Source organism: Sylvia atricapilla, chromosome 23 (genome assembly GCF_009819655.1).
Source record: "Sylvia atricapilla isolate bSylAtr1 chromosome 23, bSylAtr1.pri, whole genome shotgun sequence".
Lineage (NCBI taxonomy): Eukaryota > Metazoa > Chordata > Aves > Passeriformes > Sylviidae > Sylvia > Sylvia atricapilla.
Window position 1 is genome coordinate 4,720,583 of NC_089162.1, and position 18,957 is coordinate 4,739,539.

Consider the following 18,957-nt stretch of genomic DNA (forward strand, 5'->3'; position numbering starts at 1 on the left):
TACGGCATTTTTTGGTTTGTTTGGGTTTTTGGGGTTTTTTTATTATTATTTTTGGGTTTTCTGGGGGGGATTTTTTTGGGGTTTTTTTACCCCCCCTGTCCCTTTGCTGTCACTTACAGGACCTCCTCGATCTTGGCAATGATCTGCTCTGCACAGCTCCTCTCCCTCTCTACGGCATTTTTTTGGCTTGTTTGGGTTTTTTGGGTTTTTTTTTAAATTATTTTGGGGTTTTTGGGGGGGGAATTTTTTTGTTTTTTTTTTTTACCCCCCCTGTCCCTTTGCTGTCACTTACAGGACCTCCTCGATTTCAGCAATGATCTGCTCTGCACAGCTCCTCTCCCTCTCTACGGCATTTTTTGGGTTTGTTTGGGTTTTTGGGGGTTTTTTTATTATTATTATTGGGTTTTTTAGGGGGGGATTTTTTTGGTTATTTTTTTAACCCCCTGTCCCTTTGCTGTCACTTACAGGACCTCCTCGATCTTGAACATGATCTGCTCTGCACAGCTCCTCTCCCTCTCCACGGCATTTTTTTGGCTTGTTTGGGTTTTTTGGGGCTTTTTTTTATTATTTTTGGGTTTTTTTGGGGGGGATTGTTTTTTTTTTTACCCCCCTGTCCCTTTGCTGTCACTTACAGGACCTCCTCGATCTTGGCAATGATCTGCTCTGCACAGCTCCTCTCCCTCTCCACGGCGTTGCGGTCGCGGAGGCGCTCAGCGTCCAGCCTGCTCAGCTCCCCCTCGGCCAGGGTCAGCCCCATGCTCCTCTTCTGCCTGGCAAAGGGGTGGAGACAGGCACCACAATGAGAAAAAGAATTTAAAATCATTTTTAATATAGAAATGTAGAGAAAATACAAAATACAAAATATAAATAAAAAGATAAAACACAAAATATAAAACACAAAATATAAAACACAAAATATAAAACACAAAATATAAAACACAAAATATAAAATGTGTGTGTGTAAATATGTATAAAAAGAAATGTGTAATATATAATACATACTATATAATATATACTAAATAGTACATAATATATACTATATATACTATATACTACATATATAGTATATATTTTATAGTATAAAGTATATAGACTTCTATATATTCTATTCTATATACTGTATTCTAAATACTATAAAATATATAGTATATATTATATACTATATAATATACTATATACTATATTCTATATAGTATATAATATATACTATAAAATATATACTCTATACTACATAATATATAATGTGTACAGTATTATACATCATATATAATTCATAATGTAATTATATAATATATATAATATATAATAAATTATATATATGCAATATATAATATAGAATGTATGATGTATAAAGTATAATACATAATATATAATGTATAACGTATAATACATAATATATAACACGTAATGTAATTATATAATATATATAATAAAATATTATAATATATTATAAATATTACATTGTAACTTATAAAACCAATCCTGCTCTATTAAATTAATAGCTGGCCTGTCATCTCCTCTGAGTGTAGTTAAGCAATTTGCAAGTTCCTGTGTGAAAGCAACCTTGGTCTGAAAGGTTTGTTAACACAACAACCTATTCTGGGCTTGAAAAATAAGTGCATGTGTGTAAACAATAATATAGAAATATTATCTAAATAATAATCTGTTCCATGAGAACCTCTAAAGGAAAAGTGTAAACAACCCGAACCTTAGCACACACACACAAATCCTGACCAATACATGAAGTAGCAAGAAAACTCCCAGGCAATGGGTGTTGCATAGGAGATCTGTGAAAACTGGATAAAATTAGTGATGTGAATAAAGAATTGGCTTCTTCTCCATGAAGAAAACGGAGTCTCAGCTGCTTTCCTACAACAGAAAAGGGCCCAGGAAGCATCACTGCAGCTGGATATTGCCCTGGGGCACTCGGGGTGTCCCACAGGAGTCACAGATTTGGGCTGTTTAAAGCTTTAAAGGAGGAGGGAGAGGTTTTTAGGTGGGAAACAGTTCATTACTGAGCTCTCAGTGCTCCAGAAAAAGCAAATTAATTATCAACTTCTACTCCGTGACAGCTCTGCAAAGGGGATTATTCCCTGCCCAAAGGGGAGAGGGAAGGAAAATAGGGAAAGGGAAAAAAAAAAAAAAAGATATAAGCTGATTATAAATACAATCAGGAAGACAGATTTATACACCACCACCCAAGAAAACAGACATTTCCTCCCACAGCTGCAAGAAAAGAATCCAAGCTCGAGGATTGCCATTGATTAAAGATTGGTCACAGAGTAAATTCCTGGTTTATTCCCATCCAATCCAAGAGGAATTCTATGTCCCTCGGGTTTCCCTGTGCTGGAACGCTGATTGAAATAAAATGGGAATTAAATGGGAATTAAATGGCAACTCCACAGAGAGCTTTGGGTACCTGAAATCTTCCAGGTTCCTCTGAACCTCTGGACAGACTTTGTCCTGCATGGTTTGGATGAACTGGCGGTGCAGCTCTTCAGGGAGGAGCTCTGGCCTTCTCCTGTCTGTGAGGGACAAAATCCATCCATTATTCCTCGAGGAACACTCCCCACCTTCGAGAAATGACTTTAATAAAGTCATTTTCTTGAATTAACCCTACCTAATTCCAAGGAGATTTCATCTGGAACTGGGACTTTCAGGTTCTGCAAAAGGAAAAAGAAAGGTTGGGAGAACCAACAGAGAAACCAGCACCCCAAAAAACCCCAATAAAACACACAAATCACCCCAAATTCCCCCCAAAAACCAGAATCATCCAACCTGAGCAGCTGCTCATCTGAAAAGGGGAGAGTGCCATGAATATATTCTAATTCCCAGAGATTATTTCAGATAGACACTTGATTATTTCAGATAGACACATTATTTCAGTGGTTTATAAACCTCTGCTGCAGTTTCTGGAGGTTCAATTCACGACAGAACAGAATTTTCTCAGCTTTCCAACAGATGCATAAAATTTCCCAATCCACATCAATACCCACAGCAATTATTAACTACAAAGCAACACAGAAGAGCCACTGAAATATTTCTCCTATCAACAACAAATCCCCTGGGATTTATTTTGTGCCCAGGCATCACTTCCCTGCTAACATTGCAACAAAAATACTCCAAACTTTCATTACATGATCACATTTCATCAAGTCATTTATTAAACCTTCTTCTGGTTTTGATTTTTAAACCCATTTCTTTTGGAGGGCTTTAAAACCCCCTTAAGTTTTACCCCCTTAAGTTTTTCACAGTTCAGGTGAGTGGAGAAAGGTCAAAGTCAGCTTCCTGGATGGGTGTGAAAATGAGGAAAACAAGTGAACTTACTGCAGCTCTATCCAGGAAAAACTGATAAAACTCCAGGAAAACTCGCCGGGTCTCTTTGGAATTGGTCTGTTTGTACAGGTCTGTGTAAAGGTAGCACAGCTGTGGGGAACAGGAGGGCAAAAAATGAGGTGAAAACTGTGAAAACTCCAAGTTTTTTTCCCAATTTTTCAAGGAATTCAGCAGTGCTGGGCTGAAATCATCCCCGGCTCCTCAGGGAAGGGGAAAGGGATGGGGGAGAGGGAAGGGGCTGGAAGAGGAGCAGAGAGAGGTCAAACCTTCCCTGCAGACAACTAATCCCACACCTTGGGGTGGAATGAGAGGCTTTCAGGTGATAAGTGATTATTTATAAGCAGCCAAATATAAAGGAAACAATTGTTTTGGTGTGTTTCTCCATTTATCTGAGGAGCTAAATGAGGATTTATCACCCCTAAACCTGCACAGGGTCTGCACTTCCCTCCTTGCCACGACCTGGCAGTGAGTGCTACACAAGATCTGGCTAATTCTGGTGAAAATTCCCAAGTGTGAGGCAGGGAAACAATTCCCAAAGAATCTCACCAGAGCTGCAGGATCAAACTGGGACACCACGTGGTGCAGGAGCACAGCCAGGTGAGCTGGGCGGGATTTCAGGAGCTCGATGTTCTGGAAGCAGCTGCACTGCCCATTTATCTGCAGGGACACAGGGAATTACTTCTGAATTATTCAGGAATAAAAGAAAAGGCAGCTAAAATAATTCAGAGTAAAGAGGTAGCAGCTCTGCTGCTGTGACAGGAATTCGGGGTTTAATAAAAGCTAAGGGAGATGAAATAAAGTAAATTAATTCTTAGGAAACTGGAAGTTTGGAGGAGAAAGAGAAATAACAGGCTCAAAGGTGGATATTGTCATAAACTCCCCAAATGTTTCTATTTGGAAAGATCAGCAAGGACAGGAATCCCATCCTCAAACTGTTATTTCACCATACAAGAAACACCCAGCAGAAACAAGGCAGTTTAGGAACAGGGGGAGGGAATTCTGGTTGGTGGGGGGGAAAAAAGGCTAAAACATTCCCACCTGCTCCTGCTCCGTGTCAAAATCATCATCCTCTGCTCCAATGATCTGAGTCCCCACTCGGGACAGGGGACTCCCAACACTGGACTGGGAATCCTGGGGAAGAGAAGCACAAAGCTGGGATTGTGCCTCACAGTAAAACCTGGAGATGTTCTGAGCATGTGAATTCTTCAGAAGCTTCTGCCAGGATCCCAACAATCCCAAACATCAAATCAGGTGGATGAGAATCAGCCAGGAGCACACCAAGCACGTGGCCAAAGGTTTTTCCAGCCTGGCTTTTTCCTGGATAAAACCCCCCAGTTTATTCCCTCCCAGTCTCTAACACCAGCCTAAAAGAACAGGATTTCGTAGGGACAAGGTTTTGGTGGGCACTGAGGAGCCTGTTCCAGGAATTCCCAGAGTTACCAGCACAACACACACACAGTCTGCCAAGGGAACCCAAAATAGGGAGAGAAGCAAAGCCCTGGGGCTGCCCCACACTCACATCAGCAATGTCACCCTTGGATAAAAATGTCACCCCTGGATAAAAATGTCACCCTTGGATAGAAATGTCACTCCTGGATAAAAATGTCACTCCTGGATAGAAATGTCACTCCTGGATAAAAATGTCACTCCTGGATCCCCCGCCCAAAAGCTTCTCCCAACATCCCAACCATTCCCAAACATCAAATCAGGTGGATCAGGAGCACACCAAACACGTGGCACGTGCCAAACGCTCGTCCCTGCACAGAGGGGGAAATGTGGCTTTGGGGGGACAAGCAGAGGAGGGGAAGGTGAATTCAAGGAGTCATCCCAAGGATGATGATGATGATGATGTGTTCAGACAGATCTGCACTTCCTGCTGAGCTCCACTTGTAGCCCTGCTGGAAATGTCAGCCCCCAAATGAGTGCACATCCTGAGAAAAGGCTGGACTCGAGGAATAAAAAGGAATAAAACACATGTAACTGCTCTCCCTATTCCAGGCCCAGCTGTTTTACTGCAGATTAGGTATTTCTGGCCTCTAAATGGCCCTGCTCTTAAGCTCCATAAACATTTACTCAGCTAATTAACTTTCCCTGCACCACTTTAATTGCATTTTATCTTCTAAAGCAAAGTTCAGGCATGCTCCATTTACAAAAGTGGGGGGAAAGCAGCAAGATTTTAATGGGCTCTTTAGAGGAGATGTTGTTGTGACACTTGGTGTTTTTTATACTCACAGTATCTTGAAGCTCAGCCTTTTCTGGGCTCTCATCTGGATAAATCCTCTCCTTCAGGCCACTGCGAGGGCTCTGGGAACGAGGGAAGTTCAGTTCTGGTAAGTACCAGCAAATCCAGGAAAGGGAGAACTGCACAGTGCACTCTGTCAGCCACAACAGCCAAAAAACTTCTCCTTTCTCACAGGAAAAGGAGGTGTGAAAAACCAGAGTAAAATCTGCGTCCCACATGAACAGTTAGACAAAAAAAAAAAACCCCAAAACTCAAGTGAATGCAGAAGTTTTGGTCAGAAATGTGGTGACAGCGAGCAAGAGCAGGGCTGTAAAATCCCCAGCTCTCAGTTTTCTCCACCTTTTCTCACAGTTCAGCTCTTCCCCCATCTCCCAGCAATCCTCTTGCTCAGGAAGCCTGCAGAGCCTTATTTGCAAAAACCACGTGCTTCTGGCTCATCTTCAGTGTGTCCAAAGGTTTTTCCAGCCAGGCTACTGCTCAGGCTGGTGCTTTCCAGCCTGGCTTTTTCCCAGCTGCAGAACTCTTCCTACTTCCAAAGGTTTCTTTTGCCCCTGGATCCTTAAGTTTCTCAGAGCTGGAGTGAAAAGGTGGAATGTTTGGTGTGCACTGATCAAACCCCATCCCCAGTGATGCCAGGATGATGATTTTATTAGGAAGATAATCATGAATTTTGTTGTGCGTTTATTAAAGCACAAACAGCGAGTGGGATCTGGTCAGATTTGGAGCTGGGATGTTTCAAAACAAGAGTCACGGATCCTCCCATCTCAGCCACCTCCCTTTCACTTCCAACTGCTGGGACAAATTTAGCTCCCACATCCTTAAGTTAATCAACAAACTCAGGCCAAATCCAAGCAGAGAGTCTCAATTCCTCTGCACTAATCAGATAGTGACTTAATTAAGGATTAGGCAGCAAGGGAGAGCACAGGAGCACACAGATTGATAACTAATGAGTGAACACACCAAGAGCCTTTGCTGTGGCAGGAATTGAAGCTCATCTGGTAGGAGGAAGGTTCTTTCTCATTTTCAGGGCAAGCTGCCTGGATCTGAGTCATGGTGCTGCAGTTGGAATATTCCCTTCAAAGATGCTCTAATTGGCAAATGAGTTTTGAGCAGGATGCTGGCATCCACCTTCCTCTGTTTGGTTACAGGGATTAATGCCAGGACAATCTAATCCTGGATAAAACCCCACAGTTTATTCCCTCCCAGTCTCTAACACCAGCCTAAAAGAACAGGATTTTGTAGGGACAAGGTTTTGGTGGGCACTGAGGAGCCTGTTCCAGGAATTCCCAGAGTTACCAGCACAACACACACACGGTCTGCTAAGGGAACCCAAAATAGGGAGAGAAGCAAAGCCCTGGGGCTGCCCCACACTCACATCAGCAATGTCACCCTTGGATAAAAATGTCACTCCTTGGATAAAAATGTCACTCCTGGATAAAAATGTCACTCTTGGATAAAAATGTCACTCCTGGATCCCCCTCCCAAAAGCTTCTTCCAGCATCCCACCAATCCCAAACATCAAATCAGGTGGATCAGGAGCACACCAAGCACGTGCCAAATGTTCACCTTCTATGTGGCCATTCAAAGGTGAACATTTTTCCAGCCATGTTACTCCTCAGGCTGCTGCTTTCCAGGCTGGAGTTTTCCTGGATAAACCCCCACAATTTATTCCTCCCCCAGTCTCTAACACCAGTGCAATAGAACAGGATTTCCTAAGGAAAAGGTTTTGGTGGGCCCCGAGGAGCCTGCTCCAATAACGGATTACAAAGGGACAGAATCTGCCAAGGGAACCCAGAGGCAAGAGGGAGAGAAGCCAAGGCCCAGACTCACATCAGCAATGTCACTGTTGGGTCTGGAGGGGCTGTCACCACCGAAATCCAGTTTGCTGCTGCTGTCCCCACTCTCTGCCTCCCCCTCGCTGATCTGCAGCGACTCCGACACGGATCTGGAGGACAGGACTCCATCCTGCAAGGGTCAAAGGGTGAGCTGGGAGACAGCAGAGTGCTCCACGAGACCATCCCCAAACTCCTTCAAAAGCAGCTAGCTCACATTACTCATAAAACCTTAGTTTATCAACAGGAGAGTGCGATGACTTTCTAAGAGAAAACAAGAGACCATCAACTCTTTCAAAAGCCAGCTAGCTCACATTACTCATAAAACCTCCTTAATTTATCTAGAAAAGGCTGTGATGACTTTCTAAGAGAAAACAACAAAAAGCACACCAAGTTTTCAGTGCTTTTAACACAGGGGAAAAGGGAAAAATGACACAGCCTACGTTTGGTGTTTTTTTTTTCCCCTCTGAAAGTGAAAACAAAATTGTTTAAAAGCTTCCAAGAATGACTTCATGGGTGTATTTTAAGTCGCACTGACAGATAATAAACACATCACTGCTTGCACTTGTTCTTAAAAGCAGGTTTTTCAGAGAAGAGCTCAGAGCCCAGTGCTAAATCTGCTCCACATCCTGATTTAAGATGACAGAGCCAACGTTCCAAGCTCAGCTGCAGAGGGTGCAGCCTGGCTGTCCAAACAACTCCAACCTGCCCAGAGCAGCAGCAACCCCCAGGAGGAGCCCTTCACCTGAGTGCAGCCCGTGGCCTTGGACAGCTGCTCCTGCAGCTGAGGAATGTGTTTCTTTGCCTCCTGGATCTCCTTGAGCAGGCGGGTGGAGGGAGCTCTGCTGTACTCCTCCTGCAGGACCTGCAGCAGAATTAACTGTTTGTCCCTTTTAAATCGACACCTGCACATCTGCACGCCCACATCTGCACGGAGTCTGCTTCTCAGGGCTCTGATCATTAATTGTGATTTAATAAGCCCCCCCTCTGGTAATGAATCTGGGATTTCCCCCAGCTCTCTGCACAGCCCCAGTACCTGCAGCCTCTCCTGCTCCTTCTGGAGCATCTTCCTCAGAATCTCCACCTTCTGGTTGTGGACAATGTTATTCTCCTCCTAGGAAATACAGAGATTAAGGTTGGGTTTGCTGGGGGAGTTGGGCTGATAAAGGAAATGGACAGGCACATTTTTTTACCTACTTCCTAAAAACAAGCTCTGAAAAGCCCTATGAGAAGCAATTAGAATTTCCAACCCTATCCTGTGCATTCTTTCTTAATTTTGAACAGCTATCAACGGTACAAACCCCTGTATTTCCATTACCTGGCACAGGACTGGATATTTTTACTTGCAAAACGCTTTTTTTATGAGTGAATAAACACAAGCTAAATATCTCAACGCTAATTTGAAGTGCAAAAAAAAAATAAATTAAAAAAAAAAATCAAACCCACCCGGTTCCATCTCTCCTTTTGGAAAGGAAGCTCCAAGCTTACCCCCATGAGCACTGGGCTGGTGATCCTTTCAGCATTCCCTGACGTGCCAGGCGAGTGGGGGGATGCCATGATGGGAGACATATGCCCAAAAGCTGCCAGATCCACGTCGGAATCCGCCAGGGGAATCTGGGGCGACCCTGGGGGGCGCCCCTGGACAGTGAGAGCTACATAGGAACCCGCTGTGGGGACACAAGGACAGGCACAGGTCACACACACACACACATGGGGACGCTGCCCTGACTGCCCTCACCATTCCTCTCTGAACCACTGAACCTCCTGAACCCTTCTTGGTTTAAAATCTCAGTATTCCATAAACCTGGCCCTTATAAAAAGGCAAGAACCCAATTTGAAGCCTTCCTCCTGGTTTAGAATTCTGTTTAAAATTTCAGATATTCCAAAAACTTTGTCCTTATAAAAGAACCCAATTAGAAGCCTTCCTCCTGGTTTAGAATTCTGTTTAAAATTCCAGATATCCCAAAAACTTTGTCCTTATAAAAGCAAGAAGCCAATTTGAACCCTTCTTCCTGGTCTAGAATTCTGTTTAAAATTTCAGATATTCCACAAACTTTGCCCTTATAAAAGGTAAGAACCCAATTTGAAGCCTTCCTCCTGGTTTAGAATTCTGTTTAAAATTCCAGATATCCCAAAAACTTTGCCCTTATAAAAGCAAGAAGCCAATTTGAACCCTTCTTCCTGGTTTAAAATTCTGTTTGAAATTCCAGATATCCCAAAAACTTTGTCCTTATAAAAGCAAGAAGCCAATTTGAACGCTTCTTCCTGGTTTAGAATTCTGTTTAAAATTTCAGATATTCCAAAAACTCTGCCCTTATAAAAGAACCCAATTTGAAGCCTTCCTCCTGGTTTAGAATTCTGTTTAAAATTTCAGATATTCCAAAAACTTTGCTCTTATAAAAGGCAAGAACCCAACCTGAAGCCTTCTTCCTGGTTTAGAAATCTGTTTAAAATTTCAGATATTCCATAAACTTTGCCCTTATAAAAGCCAGAAGCTGATTTCCAGCCCAGCAGGTTGCATTTCCAGTGCACACACACACAAAATAAACCAGGCTGGATGCAACCACCTCCTTCCTCATACAAGAAAATCCAGCAGGAAGGTATTTCCTGCAGGGCAGTGCAGGCATCACACAGAAATGCACATTGCCCAGCTGAGGTGTTTAAGGTGAAAATAAAAAGATAGGAAAGCAGCCAGGCAAGGCTTGGTGCTAATTCATACATTGGGTTATGGAGAAGCTACAGGAGAATGTATCAGCTTCAATTCAGGATGTCAAAATCATCTCAATTTCACTTCCCTGTTTCAGCCACTGCCTTTTATGTCTCAGCATTGACCTCACCCCTGTCACCGGACAGGGCCCTGGGAATGCTGGCTGTCACACTGCAAAGGTGACAGAAGAGCCACCTGCCCTTACTTACACTTGATCAGCTTGACCACCTCCAAATGGTTCGAGTGTGTCACCAGAGTCCCGTTCACCTGGGCAGGGAGGGGAGAAAATTCAGTGTTTGCCTCCTGATTTCCAGGCAATCCCACACGTTCCACAAAATGCACCGGAAGAACAGCAGCATTTTCTTCTCCCCCACCTCCATTACTGCCTCTTGCATGACTTTGCCAGATAAATAATTTATCCCTCTAACAGTTTATCTCTGAGCAGAGCTCTGCAGAAAGAAAACTGTGCACACACCAGAAGAAGTCAAGCAGGCAGACAAACAACATGAAAAAAGGCAATCCATCTCTGCCTGGGCAGAAGAACAACAGGGTAGCTAATTTAATTCATTAATTTCAATGCCTGGTTGAAATCCCAGCTCCATCTGTGTCAGGAGCCGCTGCAGCATTTTGCAGCAATGCTTTACAGAGTCTTTTAAGTTACTGGCTTGATTTCTTACTTGCTTGGGACTAAAAAAGAACAGGGGTGTGGGAGCAGTTAGGGGGAGAACAGCAATTCAGGCAGGCTGTTTATTTACAGGCCATTATTAACAACTCTGCTTTTTCCTTCTCTCCCCTGCCATTTCTGCTTTTATTGTGGTTGTGATACTTGAACCTGGCAGGACGCTGAACTTGCCCATGAAATTCTCAAATGAGGATTTGGGGGAGAGTCATCCCCAGAACACTGAAGCTTAGACCATTCCCAGTGCAAACACCACAGCAGACACATCAGTGACTTTTTTTTTTCAGGGAAAAGAGCTCATTTCATACAAAGGACCCGCTTCTCTCACCATTTCACTGCCTTACCTTGATAATTCTATCACCTGTCTGCACTCCAGCCCGCATGGCTGCTCCATCTGGAGAGACAAGAAATCACTTAGTTCCCCTTTCAACACGTCCATTTATAGCAAAAATGGTTTTAAGACTTCTGTAAAACATGCAAAATACTCCTGCCCTCAGCCAAGCTCCCTCAGTCAGTAAAACCTCTGGGTTTCGAGTCCAGAGCAGTTCTGCTCTCCCCTGGCACTGGATACACCAGGACATGATCCCAGCATGTCCCAAGGAGTCATTTCCTCCCCTTGGGATGCAAGAGGTCAGCTCCAAACCCACCAGATCACAGAATGAACCAGGAAAAGCCCTTTGAGATTATCCAGTCCAACCTATGACCTGACATTTCACCAACTAAACCACAGCACTGAGAACACTCAGGGACTCCACCTCCTCCCTGGGCAGATGATCCCAGTGCCCAATCACTCTTTGAATGAAGAGTTTGTCCCTGATGTCCACCCTACACCTCCCCTGCACAGCTCAGGGCTGTGTCCTCTCCTGTCGCTGCCTGCCTGGGAGAAGATCCCGAGGAATAAATTCCCTGCTCAGCCCTGACCTTGCACATCCCTTCCCACCCCAGCTGGGGAGAGGGGTTTGGGACTTTTCTGCTGCAGCTGACCCACGTTTCCAGGATCCCCAGGGAGAGCTGGCAGGGTCTGGGGGACGTTTGCTCTCACCTTCCTTGACAGACTGCACGAAGACGGGGTTGTCCCCGCTGACCGTCAGCCCGAAGCCGTTCTCATCCCGCTGGATCACCACACACCTCTGCACCAGGCCTGGGGACACAGGGCAGCACACACGGGACAGGGACACACAGAGACACAAGCCAGGCATCAGTCCAAAAAACCTTCTCCTCCCACGTAATCACAGAGCGCTCCAAGGAACGGGGACGACACAGCACAGGGGGAAATGTAGGAGAGACAGGAACAGGGCAGCAGGCCAGAAATGGAGAGGGGTGTCAAGACAGGTCAGGTTTATTGCTCCAGCTACACGAAACAGAGGTGCAGACAGCTCTGGCACATCAGACACGACCTGAGGGAAAAGCAGCTTTTAAAGAAGAGCAGCAGTACCCACACCAATGAGCAGGATTTCCCTGGGTCTGCATTAATAGTTCAGAGAGCTGGCAGGGGCTGCTGCATCACCAAAAACACCACACAGCTTCTACAGGCTGCTCTGAAACACCAGCACAGAGCCCTCAGAGTAACATCAGGGGGTTGGGCTAAAGCAGATTGATTGATCAGGGAAAGTTGCCCAAATTCTCAGCCAGAATCTCCTCCTGGGGTACTTTCTGCTCCAGGTGAAATATTGCACAGAGCCAGAAGAGCAGAGGTGAAGAAGTACAAGCCACATTTAACTGTCCTGACCAGGAGTTCTGAAATAAAGACCAGCCCAGGGTCAAAACCCCAGGAGGTGAGTTTGAATGTGCCCCTCCTTTAATTTGCTCTGAGACATCAAAGGCAGCTTGTTTTGTTTCCTGGTGTACTCAGTGTAAGGTGAACACAAACGCTCTTGCAGAGGTAATTTCGTTTAGGAGGAGCAGCATTTGGACCAGGTGGAATGCTGGGGAGGTTTTTTGTTCACCTGGAAATGAAACAAGGGAAAGACAAAACACAAGCAAGCAGCAGCCCTGGCACATTCCCTGCCAAGCACCTTCCTAGGAGCAGCTGCAAAAATCCTCCCACAGCGGAGCCCTCATCCTGAAAAGTGACTTCAGGAACGCTGTAAAAGCTTTTATTCTTTCTCGTTTCTTTTTTATTTCTTTTGTTACTTTTAATTTTCTTTTATTCCCATCCCTCTTATTTCTAACAACTTGCTTTGCTTTTCCCATCTCTAAAGGCACAGCAGGCAAAATTCCTGCACTGGCACCTTGAGAAAGAAATCAGAGCTCTCCCAAATGCCATCCCAAACCTGCAGCAGTTCTTGTCTGGGCTGAGGGAACACGGGGAATTGGGAAGATGCTGTCCCAGGCAGACTGGCTCTTCTGGAATGAGCTCTCAGGTAACAGAGCAGGGAATCATTCCCGTGTCTCCCACTGCTCCCAACCCACCACGGCTCCTGTCACTTCTCTGCAGCAATTCTCCATGGAAATGAGGAGCCAAGAGTGCCTGCCCAGCCTGTCCTGCTGCCCTCCAGTGTGGGGCAGATGAAAACCAGTGTGGGAGCAGTGGGAAAAGGCCTCCAGGACTCGTGCAGCACTATCACATCCCAGGCATTCCCCTCCTGCCAAGAGAGGAGGAGCAAAGCCGGGATCCCTGGCAGCTGCAGGGTTGGGCAGAGGAGGGGAGGAAAATCCCCCCACCTTTCACCCCCTGTGCACAGGGAGAAGTGAAGGAAGGCGCCTCCTCCTCTTTTATATATGACCAAGCTCCTCCAAGTCTCACTTCCCAGGAATGATGCCCGGGGCTGGGGTGTGGGAACTGGGGCCATTTCACAGGAACAGCTCCTCTGCAGCCCCACGGCCGTGAGTAAGGCACTGAACTCAGCTTTTGACTCACCAGGACTGGCCTTGTGTGAAGTCACAGCAGAGCCCCAAATCTGCTCTGCCACTGGATGGGGACCCGGGATTCTCTGAGCTCTTCCCAAGGGAAACTTCTCAACAGTTTTTTTCTTTTTTTCCCAAAACACCCCTGTGTAAACAATATTCCTTTTTTATAACAGCAGGTGTTGTTTGCTGTTTGTGCTACTGAGCCAATGGCAGAGTGTCAGTATGGACCAATAATGTGACTTTTGAACGTCATGAACTGTAAATTTTGAACTGAATGAATTGTAATAAACCTGATTTCTCCTGCCTGGAGTTAAACATCTTTACTCCTGGTCTTATTGCGACAACTGGATTTTCTGTTTCTCCAGAAGCAGCAATCCTTGGATCTGCTGCAGCTCCCTCCTTGGGTGAGCTGGTGCCAAAGCAGAGTCCACACAACAGGAACTCACCTGGCAGAGCAGAACTGAGTTTAATTCAACTTAATTCAGGTTAAACTCTTCCACTCCACAAGCTTCAATTTCACCCAAGACCACCTTATAAACTTAGAATGGAGAAACAACTGGAATTAGGACAACTCGACCTGAAATCAGTCCAGAATTGCTTTTTCCTGTAGTTGTTTCCTTTTGCTAAGGGACCCTTAACCCTCCTCCTAATCCAATATAAAAGGCTGCCAGGAGGTGGAGGAGATTCCACACTTGACTGAGACACACTTTATAGTGATTTTAATGAAGTTCTCTGGAAATTTCCTGGAGATAACACTGACCTGCAGACCCAGATCAGCTCTGAGAGCACTCCCTGCCTCAACCAACCTTCATCTGCTTTTACTCTGCTCATTTTGAAATATCCCACCGTGGTATTTCACTTTTTCCAGCTGAGACTCAGTGAGTATTACACAGACAACTGAATTCATCACTTGACAGTACTCAAAATTAAATCAATAATCATCTTATTCCTATTTTAGCTTTCCTTAACTACCTTTAGGTTAAGAAGTGAAGGGCCATCACTTAAATATGCTTTAAAATCAGTGTCTCTGTTTATGTCTTGAAGGAACTCCTAAAATTCTGGAGGGAAAATTATTTCATTTTAATGATCTTTTTTGTCCTCATGGGGATGAAAATTCCCCCAAACTAGGAAAAAAAAAAAAAAAAAAAAAAAAAAAAAAAAAAAAAAAAAAAAAAAAAAAAAAAAAAAAAAAAAAGCCAGGAGTAGAACAAAGCAACCAAAGATGTGCTGGAGCCAAAAAGAGGTTAAAATCCAAAGTGAAAGCAGAGAGAAAAAACTGCAAGGAAAGCTGAGAGGAGCTTCAGTAGGTGGCACTCGTCCCTCTCCCTTCCCCAGACATTCCCCAGGAGTGTCTTTGGGACGGTGGAAGGGCAAAGCCTGCACTTCTCAAGGTCACTGACACCCCAGGGCCAGGATAATGGTCTCCCCCAGCCTGGGCACACACATCTGGAATGTCCAACAGCTGCCCTGAGCACCTCCTTCTGGCCTCCCTCTTCCCCACATCCCACTGGGAAGTTGTTTAATGAAAGAGGGGATTTCTTTAGCAGCAAACAGAGCAGAGGGGTTCACTCTGAAAACCTGACTGAGACCGGGCTGGGGGGAAGTGGAAGGTGGCCCTGCCCATGGGATGGGAAATAAAAAAAAAATAAAAAAATAAAAAAATATTTTGGAAAATAAAAAAAATCAGAAAATAAAAAAAAACCAATCATTTTTTAACATTTCTTCCAACCCAAAGCAGCCTGGGGATGCCACGGGATGTGAATTCCAGCTCCCAAGTCTGCAGGAGACAGCCCAGGAGCTGAGATTTGGGAATTAAAACCTCCCCTGGAGGCTTTAATCATAGGAAAATGCAGTTTCACAGAGGGATTTGAAATTAATAATTCCGTAAACAAAAAAAAAGTCAAACTCCTTGGGGTTTGGAGCCAAATGCTTCACTCCATTTGGGAAGTTTTCTGCCCAAAAAACATTGTCAGAAATGCTGCTCCACAAAGCAGATCAGAATTTTTATAAAATTTATAAATTTCTCTGGGGAAATGGTGGCACAACATAAAGACACAAAGCTGCTAAGAACTGCAAAAAAAACCCCCAAAACCCCAAAATCAAACAACCCAGGGAGAGTAAATGTCAACTTAAAAACATCTCAAATGTGGGGTTTCAAAATGAAACCCAAAAACTTATCACAAAGCTGCAGAAAATACCTGAAAGAGTCCAAAATATGTCAAGTCCAAATTAATATTCAGGGCCTGAAATTGATGATTGCTGACCATAAAGGCAAGTGTTTTTGGAGAGTAACCAAGTTGTGAGGAAAAAGAAAGACAAACTGATACCTCACCTATCACCCTGGAAAGTAATTTCAGTTTTAATTTAAGAGATGTAAAAATACTGCTTTGAGAAAAAGATATTAAATATCACAGGAGATCATGGCACAAATTACAGCATAACTACACTCATTCTCCTGATAACCTGGATTTGGTTGAACATACAAATGTGAGATGGTTTGGGAGTGAAATTATCTCACTGAGAGCTTCACATCACTATCAATTAATTTCTGTTCATTAAAAGAATTTCCCTCCCTGATCACTCTGCCCCCCAACAAAGCCACTCATATACTCGATGAAATTCTGGCTCCTGAATTAAAAAAAAACTTCAAGAGGTGAGAACAAACAGCCACCAAAGCCACAGCTCCTCTCCCTGCTGTCATTCCAGCCTTCCCCATATTCCCTTCCCAGTGGCCAGCCCCATCCAGTCAGCAGTGAGGGAAATATCAGGATTTCTCCTTGGAGGGTTTGGAATAGTTTGGTCCCTTCCAAAGCAAACAGAGCTCTGCACACATTCCAGAGAAACCTGGGAAAAGCAGACAAAAGGCAGGGCAAGGCCAAAGGAAAGGGAGGAGGAGTGGGAGCTGCTCCCAGGGATCCTGGACACGGGGACAGCACCTGCAGGAAGCCTGGGGGAAACCAGAGTCAGGAGCTTGGGTTTGGTTCTGGCACACGTGGGAAGGCAAACACTGCCAGCCTTGGGCAGAGGGACACACACACACAGAGCTGTCCCAGCAAAGGTTTCTTGTCATTAGCACACAGCACCGGGCAGAAATGAGCCCCACATCACCCCCAAATCCCTGCTGCTGCAGCCCTGTCCCTGCTCCTTCCCCAGGAGAGGGGCTTCAGAGGCAGCAAATCATCCTCAAACCCCTGTTCCAGCCCTCTCCCTGCTCCTTCCCTGCCAGGGTAACTTCAAAACCACCAAATTATCCCCAAATCCCTGCTGCTGCAGCCCCCTCCCTGCTCCTTCCCCAGGAGAGTGGCTTTAGAGGCACCAAATCATCCTCAAATCGCTGTTCCAGTCCTCTCCCTGCTCCTCCTCTGCCAGGATGGCTTTAGAGGTACCAAATCACCCCCAAATTCCTGTTCCAGTCCTCTCCCTGCTCCTTCTCTGCAAGGGAGGCTTCAGGACCCCCAAATCATCCCCAAATTCCTGTTCCAGCCCTCTCCCTGCTCCTACTCTACAAGGGTGGCTTCAGAAACACCAACTCATCCCCAAATCCCTGTTCCAGCCCTCTCCCTGCTCCTTCCCCGCCAGGGTGGCTTTAGGACCCCCAAACCATCCCCAAATCCCTGCTGCAGTTCCAGCACTCTCCCTGCTCCTTCCCTGCTCGGGTGGCAGCAGGAATGACAAGCTGCAGCAAGCCAGCTCTCCTCGAGACAGGTTTCCATCAAGACACCCTCCAAAGCTGTTTACAGCTGCTGAAGGAACACTCTCACACCCCGAGGAACGTGACTATCATATTACTTGGCTTTTTTTTTTTTTTTTTTTAATAAAAAAAAAAAAAAATGATGCGTGTGATTCAAAATTCCAGGGGGAAGTGAAGAGATCTCACAGAAAGAACAGGACACACCTCCCCAGGCTGCACCAGCTTTTCCTAACATGCCTGTGTTGGTTTAAACTCCTCAGGGTTGGTGTTGTTGGGTTATTTTTTTAGTGCTTCTTGCTCTGACAGCATCACTTTGTATTCCAGAGGTGGGTGAACAGGCTGGAGCACAGCCATGCACACCTGGCAGGTTTATTCCAGTGGAACGATAAAGCTGATGATTCTGGAAGAGTCACTGCATCCCAAATACCACAGCAGATTTAGCAGCAGCGATTTTCTCAACAGATTAAAATCAGAAAGTGGCACAGACTGTTTTAAACATGGATTTAAAAAAACAAAACCAGTAAAGGTAAAGAAAGGCAACTCATGGCTGGAGTCAAGACACGCACACTTGGAAATAAAAAATGCAGCCAGATTCAGCCCAAGTCTGAGGGGCTGAAGATCCTGAGAGGATCCAAAAAAAACCAACTTGTGAGTGCTTATTGCCTTCTAGACTCTGAGGTCTGAATGCCAATACCTCCAGAGAGTGAAGTGGAATAAATGATTAGAGCAGGAGGAGTGTCACAGCCCAAGAGTGACACAGCTGGGACAGCTGAGGGAGCAAACTGCCCCATGAGGTGTAGGGACACTGTGGGGTTCAGAGGATTTTAACCTGCTTAGCAGTGGCTAACGTTTTTTTAAGGACAAGTTGCTCAAGAGAGCTTTTTCTCAAAACAATCTTAGTAAATAACTATCTTTTCTCAAAACAGTTTTTGTTCAGCTGGTGGTTTTTTGTTTCTTTAGTTTAACCAATGGCATTAAATATGTGTCATTTTTTTATTCACTAATCACGTTAAGTCTATATTGGAACACCTTATAAAAGGTAGCAAGAATTTAGAAAATAAAGCTTTTTTTTTTCCTATACTCTTCACCTTCTGAATTATTTGGAGTCTTTGGTGTCTTAGATACCCTACCACCAGGATGTGTGGGGATATTCCCACCCCAAACTCGTTTTATGTGTGTCATTTATTGCAGCCAACAGGAGAGCCCAGGGTCACTGCCTCTCCCTGGGACAGGGAATGGGGAACTCCTCACACCGATTTCAATGATCCACACACACATTTTTCCATCTCTGCCCAAAGGAAATGACTGAGAACTCCTACAGATAATGCAAGAGAAGGTGAATTTCTCGCTCCAGCCTCCAGGGTGAGAAGATGGCAGTGACTCTGCTGAGAGCACAAACCCCTGTGGGAGCTGTGTCCTCGCTGCCAGCAGCACCCAGGGACACCCCCGAGGAAAATTGAACCTTTTCCAGCCACGAGCACCACCCTGAGCTGAGAAGTGAAGCAGGATGGAAGGGCAGTCCCTGCTGCAGAGCCAACCATGCAGATCAGGGGAGGGGGAAAAGCCTGGGAATCACAGACAGGAAAAGCAGGAGCTGCCCAGGGGCCAGGCTGCAGCTTT

At 45.0% G+C, this 18,957-nt stretch overlaps 1 protein-coding gene across 5 annotated transcripts in view; it reads right to left on the reverse strand.

Annotated features, from left to right (window-relative positions):
- ARHGEF12 (Rho guanine nucleotide exchange factor 12) overlaps positions 1-18,957 on the reverse strand; it is a 75,125-nt gene that overhangs the window by 21,888 nt on the left and 34,280 nt on the right. For 4 of the 5 annotated variants that reach the window (XM_066334700.1, XM_066334699.1, XM_066334703.1 and 1 more), the window contains 14 exons: positions 11,839-11,937; positions 11,141-11,190; positions 10,327-10,384; positions 8,899-9,077; positions 8,447-8,524; positions 8,156-8,275; positions 7,409-7,543; positions 5,569-5,640; positions 4,375-4,467; positions 3,883-3,993; positions 3,328-3,426; positions 2,621-2,663; positions 2,420-2,525; positions 633-770 (listed from right to left, as the gene is read on the reverse strand). In XM_066334700.1, coding sequence (XP_066190797.1) covers positions 633-770; positions 2,420-2,525; positions 2,621-2,663; positions 3,328-3,426; positions 3,883-3,993; positions 4,375-4,467; positions 5,569-5,640; positions 7,409-7,543; positions 8,156-8,275; positions 8,447-8,524; positions 8,899-9,077; positions 10,327-10,384; positions 11,141-11,190; positions 11,839-11,937 — 1,381 coding nt within the window. Of the gene's footprint in view, positions 1-632; positions 771-2,419; positions 2,526-2,620; positions 2,664-3,327; positions 3,427-3,882; positions 3,994-4,374; positions 4,468-5,568; positions 5,641-7,408; positions 7,544-8,155; positions 8,276-8,446; positions 8,525-8,898; positions 9,078-10,326; positions 10,385-11,140; positions 11,191-11,838; positions 11,938-14,092; positions 14,112-18,957 lie in introns of those variants that run through there. The other variant, XM_066334701.1, reaches the window with a different exon arrangement.